The sequence below is a fragment of the Mastomys coucha genome, unplaced genomic scaffold (genome assembly GCF_008632895.1).
Source record: "Mastomys coucha isolate ucsf_1 unplaced genomic scaffold, UCSF_Mcou_1 pScaffold1, whole genome shotgun sequence".
NCBI classification, from domain to species: domain Eukaryota; kingdom Metazoa; phylum Chordata; class Mammalia; order Rodentia; family Muridae; genus Mastomys; species Mastomys coucha.
This window is the reverse complement of record NW_022196891.1, coordinates 24,792,703-24,812,559: the sequence shown is the minus strand read 5'-3', so window position 1 is coordinate 24,812,559 and position 19,857 is coordinate 24,792,703. Positions and strand designations below refer to the sequence as shown.

The following is a 19,857-nucleotide window of genomic DNA, read 5'->3' as shown; positions in this document are numbered from 1 at the left end:
CCTCCTTCATCTCTACACAGATGATCCCCCATGACGTTCTTCCTGTTGGCTCCACTCCACCCCTCACCCAGCCAGGACTGGATGTGCATTATTGAATGCCAGCACCGCCTCAGGTGTGACCAGTCACGACACAGTTGTTGAAATGTTTTAAAGTAAATTACAGAAGCGGTACCTCTGTCCCCACTGACCACCATAGACAGTAGCTTATGGGAAGGGAGTCCCAGGGGAGGAGGAAGGCATGGAAGCAGCTGTGTACGTCTGGACTACAGAGTCTCCACACCAGTATCCTTGCTTTTGGTTTGGCTGTCTTTAGAGGTAGGGGATGTGAAATTGTTCACTCAAGCTCTTTAGTGAGTACCCACCATATTCCAGAGCCCACTGCCAGCATTAAGTGGGAAAGTAAAGTGAAATATACAGTCTTTACAGTCTTTTTTTTTTTTTTTTTTTTTTTGAGACAGGGTTTCTCTATATAGCCCTGGCTGTCCTGGAACTCACTCTGTAGACCAGGCTGGCCTTGAACTGGGATTAAAGGCGTGCACCACCACCGCCTGGCAGGAAATATACAGTCTTGAAGTTGGAGATGGTGTGTGGAAAGCAGACTCAGTAGAATACTTGGTTCCTGGGTTATAGAGTTTAAAGCTAGCCGAGGCTAGATGAGTCTCTCCCTGTCTCTGTCTTTCTTTTACACACACACACACACACACACACACACACACACACACACATACACACACACACACACACAGAGCAAGAGAGAGAGGGTGGGATTGGGGACAGAGACCATGCCTGCACTCCTGCACATGGTCACAGGAAGGCAGCATAGTAGCGGATTACAGGGTGTTGCAGCTTTAGTAACTGGAGGCGGGGTAAGCAGAGGAGGCTCCCTGTGGCGACATTAGGGAATCTGTGTTTGTTCAGATGACTTAGGCCACCTTTTGTCATCCTGAGGTCGAGGGTGCATGGAGAGCAGACGGCAAAGGACTTAGCATCTGGGACACCTTTTCCCACACCCCACTGAGGGTTGGGAATGATGACAATGGAGACGTGGCATGCGACAGTTACCACAAAATTGCTGAGGATGTGGTGGCCCTTCAGAACCTGGGCGTGTCCCACTACCGCTTCTCCATCTCCTGGTCTAGAATCCTCCCTGACGGAACCACCAGGTTCATCAACGAAGCAGGCCTCAACTACTATGTTCGATTCATAGATGCGCTGCTGGCTGCTGGCATCACACCACAGGTGAGGATGTGGTCCCCGGAGGCAGTGGGTCAAGAGGAGCCTCCTTATATTATACAAACAAAATGCTGCATTCTTATCTTATTTATTTAATATATTTATTTTTAAGGTACTGCCTCTCATATCCATTTATTTATTTGTCAGATAGGGTCTTACTTATTTACTTATGTTTGAGACAAAGTCTCATACCCCAGCAGGCCTCCAACTCCTTAAGTAGTTGAAGATGTCCTTGAACTTCTGATCTGTCTGTCTCCTCCTAAGTGCTAAGCTTATAGGTGTACACTACTATGCTATATATGTGGGGCTGAGGTGGGACCCAGGGCTTCATGCATTTTAAGCAAGTACTCTACTGAGATATATTCCCAGCCCCCCAAAGATTCGGGAAGTGTGTGTGTGTGTGTGTGTGTGTGTGTGTGTGTATATCAGGACAACTTTATAGGAGTGACTTCTGTCCTTTCTGTGGATTCTGGAGCTTGAACCCAGGTCACTGGGTTTGGTGGCAGCACCTTTGCCTGCTGAGTCATTTCCCTAACACCAAACTGATTTTTCACCTTTGGTTTTGACTTGTCCACAAATTCACATGGTACAGAATTAAAGAATGAAACCTTCTCTTCCCAGGCTTGGAGACAGTTCAAAGCTCCATGAGCCTTTCTGAATCAGGGTCCCTTGCATGTGCTTGTGTGTCTCATGTCGCCAGCTTCCTCAGGAAATATTTGATGGAACCCTGATCTGACTTCCTCATAGGTGACCATATATCACTGGGACCTGCCCCAGGCGCTGCAGGACATCGGGGGCTGGGAGAATGGGACGATTGTGCAGCGGTTTAAGGAATATGCAGATGTGCTCTTCCAGCGGCTGGGGGACAAAGTCAAGTTCTGGATCACACTGAATGAGCCCTTTGTGATTGCTTCCCATGGCTATGGCACTGGGGTGTCTGCTCCAGGTAAAGGCCCTAGGTCTAACTTGTCAGATCTTTGGATCATAATATTCTTAGTGCTTTGAAGTCCAGAACTCCAGGTGGCATGAAAATCATGGCCAGGCAGTGTGGTGGAAACCCTGCCTCCACAGGCATGGAAGATGGGTCAGTTGGTAAAGTGCTTGCCATGAAAATATGGGGTTTGGGTTCTTTCCCCAGATCCCATGCAAATGAACAAGCAACCAACCCAGACACATTTGTAATCCCAACCCTGAGAAGACAAAATCAGGTGGCCCCCTGGAGCCCACTGGTCACTCAGTCTAGCTTAGTGTAGGCCACAAGTGACCCTGTCTCAGAAAAGTAGACAGCCTTCCTAGGAATGGCACCCGACGCTGTCCTCTGTCTTCACTGGGCTCACCCATGTGCAGCTCCACATTTTCTGTTTTTTAAACTTGCAGTGGAATAGGGAAGATATTTCTTGAATTACTGATGGACACTCTGATTTGAGCACTTGTTCTCCTGGAGTGGGTCACGGTGGCCATTGGGCCCTGACTTCATGGTGGTCCTCTAGAGTTCAAGGACCTCACTCAGCTTCTGAGCATGCATCATGGTAGACATCCCACTGCAGAAGGGGACAAGCCAACAGAGATCGAGTACACAAACAATCCCGCTCCCTTCCCACAAGCATGCCTTGCTGCCTGTTCTCCTGAGAAAGACACAAGGCTGGCTGCTCTCTGCTGTTCAGTAGGGGATTGGAATCCCAGTCTTTCTGGCGTCCAATCCTTGCTTCCATACGCAGAGAGGAGGATGTTTTCTGCTGACATCCTTGTGTGTTTTCAGGAATCTCATTCAGACCTGGCACAGCTCCATACATTGCTGGACACAACCTAATAAAGGCCCATGCTGAGGCTTGGCACCTCTACAACAACACATACCGTATGAGCCAGGGAGGCAAGATCTCCATCACCATCAGCAGCGACTGGGCTGAGCCCAGGGACCCTTCCAACCAGCAGGATGTGGAGGCAGCCAGGAGATATGTCCAGGTCTGTGTTCTCTGTCTCTTCTTGACTAGCTTCTCTCCCATTGTGGGTTGTTTTTTTTTTTAAAGATTTATTTATTTATTATATGTAAGTACACTGTAGCTGTCTTCAGACACACCAGAAGAGAAGAGGGCGTCAGAACTCATTACGGGTGGTTGTGAGCCACCATGTGGTTGCTGGGATTTGAACTTATGACCTTCTGAAGAGCAGTCGGTGCTCTTACCCGCTGAGCCATCTCACCAGCCCCTCCCAATGTGGTTTAACAGAAACAGACAGAGACTAAGAATCGGTGGTTTTGGATCTAGACTCGGTTTTGCTCTTACTTGATTTTTTTGAGCTTGAGAGGAAATGCTTAACTTTTCTGAACTTCACTTTTTTCATCTGTGTTGGAATCCTTCCTATTCACCCAGAAGTGTGCTGGGGCGAAAGCCATGAATTAGAAGAGACTGAGAGGTTTTTAAAGGGTTATTTTACTTCCTGTGTATGCATCTGTATCTGTGTGAGGGCAGAAGCCTGTGGAGTCCAGAAAAGCCTGTGGCACCAGATATCCAGGGAACAGTTGTGAGCCACCCAACCAGGCTTCTGAGAACCAAACTCAGGTCCTCTGGAGAGCAGTATGTGCTCTTCTCTACCCATGAGCTGAGTTTTAAGTCTTAAAAATTATTTGTGGGTTGGTAGGATGGCCCAGCAGGCAAAGGTACTCGCCAATGCAAGCCTGGAGGCTTGAATTCTATCCTCGGAACCCACATAGAAACGGAAGAGAAGATGCTTCATGTCATGGGGCTAGCTTCTGATTCCCATATGTGCACCCATGACATCCACCCCCACTTTGCCATGCACACACTCACACACACACCGCCCCCACTGTCATACACACACACACACACACACACACACACACTGAGGCATGCACACATTACTGCTGCTGCTACTACTAACAATAGTTAGCATGTTAGCCCAGGGTTGGGATGTAACTCATTAGATTGGGGGCTTGCTTAGCATGCATGAAGCCTGACGTTCTGTCCTTAGCACTGCGTGAACTGATGGTGCTGATGTGTGCCTGTAGTCCCACACCTTGAAGACTGAAATGGGAAGGTTGTGAGTCTCAAGGTCATCCTTGGCTGTGTGAAGCTAGCCTGTGCTAGCCTGACTACAGTAGGTGATAGAGCCCGGCTGAACCCATCACTTCAGGGGCCAGAATCCCTTGATTTCTGAGAAACTCTTCAGCATCCCTGATTTTCTAATTCATAAAACAAGATGTGCATACACTCCCCCTGGAAGTTAGTTCTATAGTAAATAGATGCCCACAGGGAACACCATGTTCAATGAAGAATGCCTGGCAGGAAGGAGAGAATGACCCTGATGGTCCAGCCTCTCCTAGGACTGCCAGTGCCCATGAAAGGTAAGAGACATCTCTCCCACATCAGCTTCCACAAAGATTTACCACTCCCCCTCCTCCCACAGTTTATGGCGGGCTGGTTTGCACACCCCATCTTCAAAAATGGAGATTACCCGGAGGTGATGAAGACACGGATCCGTGACAGGAGTCTGGCGGCAGGCCTCAACAAGTCCAGGTAAGTGCTGGGTCCACAGCAGTGAGCGTGGTGTGGGTGGCAGTGCCAGGCAGGGCACCATGCCTACAGCTCTGTCTGTGCTAAGAAGATAGCGTGGGACAGACAGCACGTGAGGCTCAGCCCGGTCCTGTTGTGTCTTGGAGTCATCCATCACCTCTGACTCCTACCATCTTCTCACCTCCTGCTCTGTGCATAGATCCCTGAGGGGAGGGAGGGCTGGGTGAGGCATTTAGGACTCTGGGCTCCAAGGACTCCTCCTGGTCTCTGCACTTTGTCCCGTTGGGTCTCTGTGTGAGTTCCCATCTACTACAGGAAGATGCATTTCTGATGAGAGTTGAGTCGCTGATCTATGGGTAGGTTTTTTGTTTTTGTTTTTGTTTTGTGGTTGCTTGCTTGCTTTTTGAGAGGGAGAGAAAACACAAACTTGGCTAGAGTTGAGTAGAGAGGTGGAGGGGATCTGGGTAGAGTTGGAGAAGGGAAACATAATCAAAACATTTTGTATGAAAACAAATTTATTTATTTTTTTATGAAAATAAATTTTAATTAAAAAAAAAATCAGCTTAGAGCCTGACAAGGGACAAACGATTGCTATTACTGTTCTTGTTCTCCAGAACAGCATGGATTCTGTCCCAAGAGTGCCCACTTCTTTTTTTTTTTTTTTTATTTTGGGTTTTTCGAGACAGGGTTTCTCTGTGTAGCCCTGGCTGTCCTGAAACTCACTCTGTAGACCAGGCTGGCCTTGAACTCAGAAATCTCTGAGGCCTGCCTCTGCCTCCCAAGTGCTGGGATTAAAGGCACGTGCCACCACCGCCCGGCTGAGTGCCCACTTCTAAGCAACCTCATTGCCTCACTCCAAGGACAAATTCCCCAGTTTATCACCTTGTGAGAAAGCCATTGTTTGGGGACTGTCGGGCACATGCTTGTTGTCATTCAGCCAGCAGATGGCAGTGCTTCATAACGCATCGCCCTTCTTCCTGGCTCCACTCACTTCCTGTCAGGAGCAGCTGTCAGTCATGGATTGCTAACTGCTAAAGATGAGTAATAAAGGCCAGGGCGACAGTGCTTAACCACAGGAGAGATGTTCAAGCCAGGGCTGCCTGCCTCAAGAGCCGACCACCTAGGTTTAAGAACCATCCGGTTGCCATTGGAAGTGTAGCATGTGGAAACACGAAAGGATGGCCCCTGGCTTTATGGGGACAGACTCACCAGCTCTCCACTAGTCATGTGGCCCGTGGGGGAGGAAAGGAACTCATCAGGTGTGCCTTTCTAAGAGCCTTTGAGTGTTTCCCCTGAAACCTGCCATCTCTCCCCCCCGTGGGATATTTAAAATTCTAGTTTTTCCTATGTAGGATACCCCCAGCCTGTATAGGGCAGGTCGTGATGGGTAAGGCTTGGCCAGTGTCTGATGTGCCAGTCTGCAAGTGGGCATTGTGGGTCCTCCACACAGCTTTACTGAGCAGCTACTGGGTCAGAACCCAGCAGGGTCCATGGGCAGAGTGTGGCCCCTCCGCTAGCTGACAGAGCAGCCTGGGGGTGTGTGGGGGGGGGATGAGAGGCTGTGAATCCTACTCCTCAGCTTCTTCAGGAGAAAGAAAACTGCCAAGAAACCCGGGAGGCCGGCCGTGTAGCCTGGGGATTTTACAGCTAAGGCAGGACATTGAGGGAGCTAGGCCTTCGTAGCAACAAGGACTTGGGGAGCAGAAGTCACTGTTTCTCAGGGTTGGGGTACAGACAGTACATGCAGCACAGAGCTGAGACTGAACCTGCTGCTGGGTAGGCCCAGGGTCCTGTGGGGGGAGGGCTGGAAGCTAGGCAGGGGCGTGGCCTTGAGGGCACCAGCCGAGGAGTATTATGGACTCCAGAGAGAGACGCAAGGGTGGCGAACACAAGCCCAGTGGAAGACTGAGCATAGAAAAGTCCACACATCCAACACTGAGTTCTCAGAGCTTTCCCGTTAGTAAGGCTAGACATCAGAAGGTGCCTGAATACAGCAAGCCAAGGGAAAGCGCAGGGGCTCACCAAGGACGAGCTGGGAGGACACAAACGAGAGGACTATTTAAGAGCATAAAGGAATCGTTTAAGGTGATTACCGGAGACATGCTTGTGCTTTTGAAAGCTATCATAAAAGGTAAGAATCTGAATGTCTGAAGGGAGTGGGGCAGGGGGCAGCCATGGGGCAGCCTGCTGGGAGCTTACACAGGACAGCGAGGCCATGGGTAGAGTGGCTCTGGGGGGAAGAGAAGCAGCACACAGATGGGCTTCTCTCTCCAGGGGTGCTGCTTTACTCATAGCCAAGGGCATGGAATTCTGAGTACTCCCTACCCTGTCTGATATTCTCCTCAAAGTGGGATTCTTCCTGGAGTTTCTTCTCCCAATGGCTCCCTCTTTCTAGGCTGCCTGAATTTACAGAGAGCGAGAAGAAGAGGATCCAGGGCACCTTTGACTTTTTTGGGTTCAACCACTACACGACTGTCCTGGCCTACAACCTCAACTACACCACTGCCATCTCTTCCTTTGATGCAGACAGGTAAGGAGGTGAACAGGGCACAGGAGGCTGAGAGTGTTCCGCGCCCAGTTTGTACTCAGGTCTGTTTGGCCTCAGAACACATCTCAGGGTATAGACACCAGTGTGTGCTTGATGGCTGTACCACACAACACTGCCATTTTCCTAACACAGTCCATGGCTTCAATGCAAAGGTCAAACTATCATTTATGTACTGTATAAATAACACGCAACCACCTAGGAAACATTGGGAAGCAAGAATGAGAAATTCTTGCATGAACCCAACTGAAGAGGTGCACATCTTTAATCACAGCACTCGGGATCACAACTAGAAGGATAGCAATTATAAATAATTAATAATAACAATAACATCTCTCTCTCTTTTTTCTTGGTATTTTGAGACAGGGTTTCTCTGTGTAGCCCTGGCTGTTCTGGAACTCACTCTGTAGACCAGGCTGGCCTCAAACTCAGAGATCCCCCGGCCTCTGCCTCCCGAGTGCCTTGTCAGACACCTGTGTCTCCCCCCAGCAGACACCCCTCTGCCAGGAGCTGTTCCCCTTTTGCATCCTTGTAGAAGGCTCAGGGATGTGGACATTTGAGATTGTCCTCACTTGTCTGCTCCCTGCCACGACACAGATGAGGACCTCCAAAATGGAGGTCATTATCTGGGCAGGTGACTTGAGGACCCATTCTCTGAAGGTACTGCTTGTAGAGCAGCAGAAGACAGGACATGCAGAGCTACCATGTCACCGTGAAGCATGTTCTGCGGGAAGGGTGGATTCCATAAGCAGAACCTGGAGCTCATAAGCAAGCGCTGATCTTTACCTTGTAAACTTGCAGGGGAGTTGCTTCCATCACAGACCGCTCTTGGCCAGACTCCGGCTCCTTCTGGCTGAAGATGACCCCTTTTGGCTTCCGGAGGATCTTGAACTGGCTGAAGGAGGAGTACAACAACCCTCCAATTTATGTCACAGAGAATGGAGTGTCCAGACGAGGAGATCCAGAACTCAATGACACTGACAGGATCTACTATCTCCGCAGCTACATTAATGAAGCCCTCAAAGGTAAGAGCTTTGGCTTCCACTGCTGCAGCATCACAGTGTGCGGAGGAGGATGCTCTGCCACCCAAAAGGCCTTGCTCTTGAGTTCAGCAGTTGTTTGAAGCTAGAATCTAAGGGCTTTTTCCTTCCTAGATTTATGTACAAGTAAAACCAGTTGCCTGAACTGGCTGGACCTTAGTGTCTGACTTGAGTCCTCTGAACCCCTCAGGTTTTCTTGCTTCTTGGCATCTCTGCACATTACCATCCTGCAGCAGGCCAAGAGTGGTCTGGGCTTTTGGTTTCTAAGGCAATAGGACTAGGGAGATAGCTCAGATGGTAAAGTGTTCATTGTACAACCATAAGACCTGAATTCAATTCCAAAAACACACGAGGATCATCTCTGACCTCTACATACACCCACACATAGCACTCACATGAACACATACTATGTGTGTGATATGTACGTAGACCATGGGCTCTCTTACAGCCAAGGAAATGGCCAGAGGTCCTGTTACAGCTCAGATCTTTTGCTTCTAAAAGCTCCTGCCTTTCCATGGGAGACTATTTCAGGGTCCTGCCTCAGATCAATCTCCTGAGCTACAGAAGAAAGCAGTGGGGTTAGCTCAGGCTATCTAAGTTCCACTCAGAACTGAGCCTTCTACTGATGGTCCTGCATATCCACTACAGAGGACCTGCTAAGACACAGGATGTGGTCTCAGAGTTGAACTCACACTCTACTATTAGGACGGTGGGAACAGCCATGAGCCTGGCTTCAGGAGGCCTGGCACACAGGTGTCTTGATGTAACAAATACTCACACCAGGCCTGTGTTTGAGCAGCTGTACAGGATAAGGTGGACCTTCGAGGGTACACGGTCTGGAGCATCATGGACAACTTTGAATGGGCCACAGGCTTCGCAGAGAGGTTTGGTGTGCACTTTGTGAACCGCTCTGACCCTTCTTTGCCAAGGATTCCCAAGGCATCAGCCAAGTTCTACGCCTCCATAGTTCGCTGCAATGGCTTTCCTGACCCTGCATTAGGACCTCATCCTTGTCTCCAACAACCAGAAGGTGAGGTGGCCCTGGGAGAGACCAGCTGAAGGGGAGAGGGCAAGAGGGAGGTGTTCTTCCCACAGACCCACCCCCTTCCAGCTCAGACGTTTGCCCACGTTCTGACCCCTTCACTCCTCAGCAGCTGCTCCAGGCACCGTGGGCTGCTGCAGGACTCAGAGCCGGTATTGCCTGTAGAGGACCTGGGCTCGACTGTAGAATGAGCAGTTCTAGATTCTTCAAGCCCCGCCCCTAACTCACTGTGGCCTCTTCCTTGAGGACAGATGCTTCCAGGCAGACACTAGGCCAAGTTAGAGGACTGTAGAAGCATTGGGACTGGTACTCGATGGGCGATTAACACATATAAATGACTATGAAAATACAAGACCATTATCCAATTTGGGCTGAACTTTAGTTGCTCAAAGTGATGCTTAAAACAGGGCTGGGATGTGGCTCAGTTGGTGGAGAGCTCACCTAGTATGCACAAGGTGACAGTGCTCAATACCCTAGCACATACAAACGGTACGGTAGCACACCCCTGTAATCCTAGCACTTAGGAGGCAGAGGCTGTAGAATTTGAAGTTCCAAGTCATCCATGGCTACCTGTCTAGTTGGAGGCCAGTCTCAGGAGAAAAACAAGTATGTGGTTGGGTGGGGCACCATGAGATGGCTCAGTAGGTAAGAGCACCATGGCCTGAGTGCAATACCAGGAACCCAAGCTAGTGTTCCTGAAACCGCTCTTCCGACCCTATGTGAACATCATGGTATGCACGTACACATTAGAAAAACAAATTAAAAATGCCGGGCAGTGGTGGCGCATGCCTTTAATCCCAGCACTTGGGAGGCAGAGGCAGGTGGATTTCGAGTTCGAGGCCAGCCTGGTCTACAGAGTGAGTTCCAGGACAGCCAGGGCTACAGAGAAACCCTGTCTCGAAAAACCAAAATAAATAAATAAATAAATAAATAAATAAAATTAAAAAAACAAACAACACAGTGGTGAAGGGGACCCATGCCACCACCACTGCCACGAGCTTGCTTGTCCTGTGTCTGTTTCGGGGTACACTATGCAGCCTCTGGACCACAGGACTCAGCAGGACTTTTTCAGAGCAGGCTGGTGGCTAACAGTGCCAGGGCCTGAGCCTTCTTTGCCTTTTCCTAGATGCTGGGCCCACTGCCAGCCCTGTGAAGTCAGAGGTGCCCTTCCTGGGGCTGCTGCTGGGCACCGCAGAAGCACAGACGGCGCTGTACGTGCTCTTCGCTCTTCTGCTGCTTGGAGTCTGCTGCTTGGCTTTTCTGTTATACAAGTACTGCAAGCGCTCCAAGCAAGGGAAGACACAGCCGAGCCAGCACGATCTGAGTCGAATTTCTTCCTTCTGACCAGCCACCACCTCCTGTTGCATAGTGGCCTGGTTTCTTTAAATAGGCATTCGAGCACCGGACTCCTGCCTGCAGTGAGCTTCTTTCTCATGTCCTTATGCCCTGTTGGAGGTAATTTTCATCTTGAAGCTTCTCAAGTTTCCAACTGAAATGAAAACAACTTCGGCACCGGGAATTTTTCTGCAGACTCAGAGAAGCCTGCAAGGTGCCCCTGTGGAAACGGTGAACTGCCTCGTGGTTCTGTGTCCTCATTTCAGTGTTTGATGGTAGACTTAAGTAAGGAACCAGCTCTTGCCCTGTCTTGCAGTTCTTTCTATAAACCTATGTAGAATAAATGGAACATAGAGATCGTGTGTCGTGTCCTGCTGTGGCTGCTCTTGACAAGTAGGTTCAATGGGAATGCGTGAAGCTACACGAAGCACTTCCAAACCCAGCCCACAGCTGCTTGCTCATTCTTTGGGGCCTTTGTTCTATCTCCCTTGCTGACTTTTACGGCCTTTCCGGCTCTCCTGAAATCAGCTGACTGACAGCAGGCTCCTAGCCGTGGCTTGAAGGCCCAAGTGATCTGAGCCTGGCCTGTGGAGCTGTTTCCCTTCCTCTTTCTTCTGTCTGTTGCTCACGGATCCCTGACTCTGCTGTATGCCCTTCCTCCCCATGGTCAATGCTTTCTTTAGCCTGTGAAGCCTTTCTGAAAACACCACCTAGCCTAAGCTCAGGAGCCACAATCCCCCTGACCGCCCCAGCCCAGCCCAGCCCTTCCACTTTACAGCTTGGCTACATTATCCTGGAATTTTCTCTCTCTGCTGTTTCTTGGGGCCAATGACCTTGCCCGCCTTTGGCCAGAACATTTTGGAAACAAAAGTGGAAAGCGTAGCTACTTCTTTGTTTATCCATGTACAAAACAGCAGGACACCAAAGAAACAATCACAGTGGAAAACATTTGAAGTCTCATTTGTTCCATACCATTTTCAGATAGCTAGGAGATTATTATTATCTTGTGAATGGTTTTAACACAGGATTTCTCTGTATAACCTATCTGGTTGTCCTGGAACTCTGAGATCTCTCTGCCTCCAAACGCTGGGACTAAAGGCCTGCTGAGTTTGAGGCCAGTCTGGTCTACATGGCAACCCCCAGGACAGCCAGGGCTACATAAAGGAGCCCTGTGTCAACTAAATAACCAACCAATGAATAAAAATGAAAAGCAAGTCTAGCCATGTGAAGCAGAAGTTTCTGGATATGTCGTGTGATACTGTCTCCCATGTTGTTTTGCTGAGGTAAGGACATGAGAGAGAAACAGAATTCGGCAGACAGTGCTGCTGTGCTTACATAGACAGCGGTGCACTGGTCTTTGTTTTCACTGACCTTCGCTCCCTTGAGAGAGGCATGGCACAGAACTGGCATCCTGGCTGCTTCTGGTTGCTTCTGCCGAGTTGTGCCGATTTGGCAGAGGCCTGGTGATTCCTGCTAGATCGTGCCACCAATGTTGACTCATATTTGGTATCCAGACACTACTAAACAGGGTTGCTGGGATCCTGACAGAGATAACATATCTGGAATTGCTTCAAGGAACTACTTCCCCGCCCCGGCCCCCTGCCCCCAGACAGGGTCTCTCTGTGTAACCCTGGTTGTCCTGGAACTCACTCTGTAGACCAGGCTGGCCTTGAATTCAGAAATCCACCTGCTTCTGCCTCCCAAGTGCTGGGATTAAAGGCATGTGCCACCACCACCTGGTGATCAAGGAACTATTTGTAGAAACAGGTCCACATCCCCTTGTCCTTATCATCTTTTCTCCCCTACCTTTAGATGCGGGCTAAAAGTAGGGGTTGGGGGGTTGGGGATGGGGTGGGTGTCAAAGGGTTTGTGAACCCTTATTTAAGTAGGTTTTAAGGACTGGAGAGATGCTGAGCCATTTACAAGCACTGACTGCTTTTCCAGAGGTCCTGAGTTCAATTCCCATCAACCACATGGTGGCTCACAACCATCTGTAATCAGATCTGGTGCCCTCTTCTGGGGAGTCTGAAGACAGTGACAGTGTATTCACATATAAAATACATTTTTTTTTTTTTTAAAACAGTTTTTAAAAATTCTAAACTGCCAGGCAGTGGTAAGAATTCAGGGGTTACAGACATGTACTACTACCATAGGTCAAATGTGGGTGCTTCTAGATTTGAGTTGCTAAAGGCATTCCTTGGGCAGTAAGATTCATGACCAAATGTTATCAATTGGAGCTAGAGATGGCTCAGCAATTAGGAACATTTGCTAATCTCACAGAGGTCCCAGGTTCAGTTCCTAGCACCAATAATGAATGGCCTACAACTATCCCTAACTCCAGTTCTTAGGGATATGGCACCCTCCACTGGCTTCTGCAAGCATCAGGGAGCAAATCGTATGTTTACATACATTCAAGCAAAATAGCCATACATATTAAGTAAAAACATTTTTTTTTAAAGTAAACTACATTAGAATTTTATATAGGTCTAGAGTTCCAGGACATGTGGCTACCTAGAAAAACCCCATTTCAATCACCCCTCCCCAAAGGAATGTTAGGATATAAAAAGTTAGGTTTTGAAATGGGAGAGATGGCTGTGACTCTTTCCCTAGAAACCTAGGGACTCAAAACCTAGAGGCTAAAAGGAAACACGCTAATAACTCTGACCACGTTAAAAACAAAATAAAGAGGGTTCTTGAGTCTGCTCCGTGGCTCTCAAGCCTGACCTGAATCTGTTCTGAGGACACAGTGGAAGAACTCATTTCCACAAAGTGCCCTGACTGTTCCCCTCCCTCCCTAGCTAGAATGAAAAACAATTTTTAGGAGGCTGGAAAAATGGCCTCGTACTTAAGAGTGCTTTGTTGCTCTTGCAGGACCTGAGTTCCCAGCCTGTAACCTCAGCTCCAGGGGTTCCAACACGCTTCCTGTTTCTGTGTGCACCCACCAACATATACATAAAACAAAAATCTTTAAAAACAAAACGGAAAGATTGAAGGACAAAATAGTCACAGCATATGCTAGTAAAGAGTTGATTTTCTTATGTGCACAGACTTTCGACAAATCCGTCGGAAAAATACAAAAGTAAAACCGGAAGACAGTTTCAAAGTCAGTCGGCATGCCCAGGAGTACCCAGCACTCAGGAGACAGACAGGGACACTGTGAGTTCAGAGCCAGCCTGGACTATACATTGAGTCTGTGGTGAGACCCTGTTTCAATAAAACAGAACAAAACAACAACAAACCCCAAACCAAACCAAACCAAACCAATCCAAAGTCCATGTTCATTCAAGATGGACAGTGCACATACAGTACACACAACTGCATCTACAATGTGGACAGAGATGAAGGATGGCAGGTGGCAGAGCCGTGGGGTCCAGTCTCATACCCTGATGGAGGAGTATGTCAATTCATGCAATTTTTAAAAGAGCTAATCTGGCATCTTTCCTAATCCAAACCTCAAATATCCCTTAAGGTTAACAAACCATGTTCCATGGGTCCTCTTTCAGTCAGAATACCTCTCCCCTCTAGGATGCTCATGTCTGTAACAGAAAAACCAAACAAGCAATCTTGTTTTGTTTTTGAGATAGGGTCTCACTGTGCAGTCTGGGTCAGCCTGAACTATGTAGACCAGGCTGGCCTCAAACAGAGATCCTATTGCCTCTGCCTCCAGAACGCTGGGATCAAAAGCTTGTGCCACCACACCTGGGCTAACCAGGTAATTCTGAATAATCACAGAATATAACCAATCAGTTGGGTTCTTATGTCCATCAAACTGATACAGACAGTAAGAATGAGACAGCTAGCTGGGTGTGGGCAGGTCAAGATCTTTGAGACTGTAAGGAAAGAGCAAAATGCAGGGTAGTACATACAATATGATCCCATTTATTTAAAAATAAAGATTACATATTTGCTTATATGCATAAAATTTTTCTGAAAATTACATTAGAAATTATTAATAGAGGTTACCTCTGGGTAATGGTAGTGGGTAAGATGCCAGGACAGAGACACCATTTTCTATTTTGGAGCTTTTTCAACCATGTGCACTTTTTAAAAGAGATAATGTTGACGAGGAATCCTCTTACTCACACATGAACTATGGACATTTTAAGACTTGTATTTGATTTTCTTCAAGACAAACTGACTTGAGGTACTTAATGTTTCTCCAGGATTCAAACCATTTAACAAATATTTTTTAAAATCATATATTGCCTCGTTAGTGCAGAGACAGATTTCATTGTGCCCAGGCTGGACTTGAACCTGTACCTGAGGATAACCTTGAACTTTTGATACCTCTGCTCCACCTCCCAAGGACTTGGATACAGGAATGAGATGCCACTCCAGCTTGCTGTGTTTTTATATGATTGGATCTTAGATGAGATGGCTACTAGAAAGTTTTTAAAAACTCGAATTTTTGTTGTTGTTTTTTACCTTGTAGCCCTGGCTGGCCTGAACTTGCTATGTAGACCAGACTGGCCCTTAAACTCAGGCATCTGATTCCTAAGTGCTGGGATTTTAAGTGCGAGCTACCATGCCTGGTAAAAACTTCTCTTTAAATAGTGTAACTAATGTTATCAATGCAGAAGACTGGAAGAATTTAAGAGTACAAGAGAACTCCAAGGACATCCAATCATTAATGTGTTCTCTTTCCATACACATTAGCACACTGTCCTCTACACATACTATTTATTTACAAAGCAACTTGTCCTGTGCCTACAGCTACGCCTCTTGCCTTCCTTCCACCAACACAGCAGACATTCAGTAAACATGGCAAGTGCTGGATTAGTATGCCCCATTTCTCAACAGAAATTGCATCCACAGAAGGCATTTAGCTGTTTCCAGTTTTTAAGTTAACTAATATTAGGTCTATTCATAGCTAAACTTTTGCAATGAGGATCATTACTTAGAAAAAGCTATTGTGTCAAAACACAAAACATTTACAGTTCTGGGCATGTTTTCAGAAAGTGTCTCCAGCACTTCAGTCAGCTGCCCCGCTGCTTCCCGCCAGCACTACAGCTCACACGCTTACTACTCCACAGGGGGGAAAGAGTTCTTCCTCCGTACCACAAATCCAAGTCCTCTGACACATGGTCAGGATGACTTTCTTTACATTCTAAGAACAGAAGAACAAGCAAAACATACCCCACGTTTCAAACATCACAACTTTCAGTGGACATATTGAGAATGTCCTCCAAACTCAGGAATAATGGGGGCAAGTGTCTTTGCTCTCTACCCTAGTCCTACACCACTGGATTCTGGTCCTGCAAGTGTGATTGCTGAATGTGCAATTTTAGTACAAATATGAGTGAGCAATCTAAGCTGCAGACTGGCCATTCTCATCTGCCTGGCATTGAGAACAGATTATAAAACAAATGCATCAGTAACCTAGGACACAGAGTCTCTACATTTTATTTTTGTAAAGAAAGGTAGTCAGTTATTTTGCTGACATCTTCAGGGCAGCACTGGGAGGAAAAAAGTCAGACAAAAGTGACCTTGATACAGCCCTGTACAACAAAAAGATGCTTATAGCAAAAATAAGATCATTCTGGTATTTTGAAAACTTTTTTTATTTGATATTTAAGTAAGATCAAAAACTACAAGATTTTTTTTGAGGCTGATGAGTGCAAAGAGAAACGCTAAACATCAGTTATTACCTGATTAGCTTGCTGAAGTGCTCGGGCTCAGACTACTCAGTGACATACCAATTACTGTGTGTGGCTTGAGAATCTTGAAGCAAAAAGTATCCTAAGTGAAACACTGGCTAGAGGGCTGTGGAGTCTGAGTAGGAACTGGCGGTGGTGGGGTAGCCTTGGGATTCTTTTAGGTTGGACAGCTGGTCACCCTATACAAGGACCCAGCATCCAGCTATCCCATGTTTTGACTTTTTCAGGCTAAACAGCTTAACTCAAAACCTCTTAGCAGAAATGAAGACTATACACGGTCTGAAAACATAAAGCAGGCCCACTTCTCCAGCAGCGGTCTAGCTGAGTGGAATCCTAAGGAAACCGCGAGGACTGCACACTGCTCGCTACACTACATTTGCTGCGTGGAGTTTCCATTCCAAGTGTTGTTCTCATCTTCGCCGTCATCTTGAGTCCTCAGTCTGTATATTTTCCCTTCTTTTTTAAAGTCTTCCCCTCGTTTTTCCAGCACTCTTTTTCGGACTGGTTCCCTAAAATGAAAAAGAGAAGAAGAAAGAAGGTGACATAAAATACAAACCATGCAAAGCTGTTTCTCACATTTCCTCTGATATAGGATAGGCAACTGTATTTTATTTTTAGCTCAATAATGAAGTCTATAGGAGATATCTGTACCTCTGCTGCAGTAATCAGTTTTATTAGTCTTTAATAATGTGATCTCCTCAGTTACATAAGTCAAACTACCCAAATCATATTGTCCATTTTCCAGACTTATTAAACCCTAGAACATGATCATTTGCTAACTAACTGTTCCTTTAAAAAAGAAAAACAACCTCATAAAGCTGACACACATACTAGATATAATTTACAGAGCACCCTAGATGCTAAACAAAACTCCATTTGTAACTTAACTGATAGAAATGGCCAGTCAGTCATTTGCAATCTTTTCAAAACCTTTACCAGTGACTTATAACCAAGAATAAACAGAACTTCCTTATTTGAAAGCAGGAAAGAGTCTAAGTTTAGAGAATCTTTTTTTTTTGGGGGGGGTGGGGTGGGGCGCGGAGTGGTTTCAAGACAAGGTTTCTCTGTATAGTCCTGGCTGTCCTGGAACTCAACTCACTCTGTAGACCAGGCTGGCCTCGAACTCAGAAATCTGCCTCCCAAGTGCTGGGATTAAAGGTGTGCACCACCACTGCCCAGAATTTTAGAGACTCTTATGAACAACAGAAAATGGAAAAATAGTGGAACATAAAGCCTGCCCTCTCACATGCACTTTCACTATCCCCTCTGCCGAAAATTCAAGCCCTTTCCCCCTTTTGAGAAAAGTTTTAACGATTCACATGGCACCCTATCCCATACTACAGAATTACAGAATTAAATATTTCTAACCACTCTTTAGAAAGACTAAGGTATTGATCTTGGTGCCCAGCAGTCAAGATGGGGACCATAGCAGCCAATAGCCATATTCATATATATCAGTGTAGTGGTTTGAATATGCTTGGCTCATGGGAAGTGGCTCTATTGGGAGGTGTGGCCTTGGGCTCTGAGGTCCTGTGCTCAAGGTCCACCTAGTACGGAAGAGAGCCTCCTCCTGGCTGCCTTCTGATCAAGATGGAGAACTTCTGGCTTCTCCAACACCATGCCTGCCTGGATGCTGCCATGCTTCCTGCCTTGATGATATCAGACTGAACCTCTGAACCTGTAAGCCAGCCCCAATTAAATGTTGTCCTTATAAGAGTTGCCTTGGTCATGGTGTCTCTTCACAGCAATAAAACCTTAACTAAAATACCCACAAAGAACCAGTGAAACACAGGACTAGGTGTCCACACAGCAGAGCGATAGCTTTCAAGGCTGATACATTTGCTACAATTCTAAATATTTTTATCTACTCTTTAGCAGGAAGTGAGTGTAGTAGTCAACAACTATAATCCTAGCACTTGGAAAGAAGAGGCAAGAAGTTCAAGGTCATAAACCAAGTGAGCCTGAGTACCCCCTGCAGGACAAAATCTAATAGAGTATATGTAACAAGAAGGAATATTATTTGTTAGATGGTGGCATAACCTCCTTCTGGATAATACTCCCTGTTAACCTGTTTTGAATATGCCAACTAGAGCTGTGTGGCACGGACTAGAGCTATCACTGCTGTCCACAGAACTGAATCTTGGATCTGTAATGAGAGGAAGGGCCTTGGTTAAAGAACTGAGTCAGTCTGAAGGCACTTTCCCCATGTTCTGCATTTTCCTTTGGCTCAGGGTTTCACTATATAGAAAGGACTAGAAAGGACTCAAACTCATGACCTTCCTTAACCCCACCCAGGCTAAACTCATGATCCATCTCCCTCGTACCCCAACCCTAGTGTGGTGGCACGAGCCTTTAATCCCTGGGAAGCAAAGGCAGAAGGATCTCTCTAAGTTTTAGGCCAGCCAGGGTAACACTGAGACCCCATCTCAAAAACAACAAAAATCATGACTAGCAAGAAAGATACTATGTACCTGGGCGGGGGGCGGGGGCTGTATTGGTAATTATGGAATAAAGAGTGTTCAGTGAATGGGGGAAAAGAGGCAAAGTTGCTTTACTAGCGCCAAGGATTAAGGGAACCACTGTGCGTGGCCTGTGTATTTTACAAACAGAGAAGACAAGAACATATACCTTTTCTCTGACTTGTTGGATGATGCAGAGTTTGAAGGCTCTGTGGATGTGGCTCTTGCTGAAGTCTGTGCAGGAGGAGGATTACTAAATAAAAAATTGCTAATTAGTCTCCATATGGCCAGGAATGGATAAAGCACCGTCCCCAGTAATGTCCAAATGTCTCCACTAGAAGAGTGGACAATGGATGTGGCTGGCCGTCCTGCCTAGAAATAAAAAGAAAAAGATTACAAATTAACAAAGAAGTAAAGATTATATTAGCACAACAGAATCACATTTGGGCCTTAGATGCTCCTCTTATATGGAAATAAATGGAAATTTATTTTTTATATGGAAATAAATCCAAGGAAGTAAAAATGATCATCTTTTACTTCTTTCCAAGTGCCCACAAACTAATGGGACTCCTAGAGCTATTTTTACTATTTACTTATTTTTATTAAGGCAGGGTCTCACTATGTAGCTCTGGCCATTCTGGAACTCCATGGATAAATTGTCCTGGAACTCACAAATATCTGAAAATCTGCCTGCCTTGGCCTCCTAAGCACTGGGAGTAAAGGCATGCACCATCATGCTCAGCTGTTTTTACTTTTAAAAAAGTAATTTTATGTGTATATGTGTATATATGACTGTATGTATGTACATCACATGTATCACCTGGAACTGGAGTTATAGGCAGCTGTGAGCCACCATGTTGGGATTAGAAACTAAAGTTGGGTCCTCTGCAAAAGCAGCAAGTGCTCTTAACTGATGAGCCATCAATCCAGCTCCTCACCATGCCTGGCTGAATTTAAAAAAAAAAATTTAGCTGGGCAGTGGTGGCACATGCCTTTAATCCCAGCACTTGGGAGGC

General features: G+C 46.6%; 2 protein-coding genes across 3 annotated transcripts in view; one reads left to right on the top strand and one right to left on the bottom strand.

Moving 5' to 3' along the window:
* Lct (lactase) overlaps positions 1-11,087 on the top strand; it is a 38,299-nt gene extending 27,212 nt beyond the window's left edge. Inside the window, exons 10-17 of the mRNA XM_031381224.1 lie at positions 949-1,239; positions 1,981-2,179; positions 2,993-3,195; positions 4,657-4,766; positions 7,159-7,293; positions 8,110-8,333; positions 9,148-9,378; positions 10,517-11,087. Of these exons, the coding sequence (XP_031237084.1) occupies positions 949-1,239; positions 1,981-2,179; positions 2,993-3,195; positions 4,657-4,766; positions 7,159-7,293; positions 8,110-8,333; positions 9,148-9,378; positions 10,517-10,734 (1,611 nt within the window). The 3' untranslated portion in view covers positions 10,735-11,087. The remainder of the gene's footprint in view (positions 1-948; positions 1,240-1,980; positions 2,180-2,992; positions 3,196-4,656; positions 4,767-7,158; positions 7,294-8,109; positions 8,334-9,147; positions 9,379-10,516) is intronic.
* A 3,497-nt stretch (positions 11,088-14,584) lies between these two features.
* Positions 14,585-19,857, bottom strand: part of Ubxn4 (UBX domain protein 4) — a 34,449-nt gene continuing 29,176 nt past the window's right edge. For both annotated transcript variants that reach the window (XM_031381238.1, XM_031381246.1), the window contains exons 11-12: positions 19,011-19,213; positions 14,585-16,891 (exon numbers count right to left, since the gene is read on the bottom strand). In XM_031381238.1, the coding sequence (XP_031237098.1) occupies positions 16,753-16,891; positions 19,011-19,213 (342 nt within the window). In that variant the 3' untranslated portion in view covers positions 14,585-16,752. The remainder of the gene's footprint in view (positions 16,892-19,010; positions 19,214-19,857) is intronic.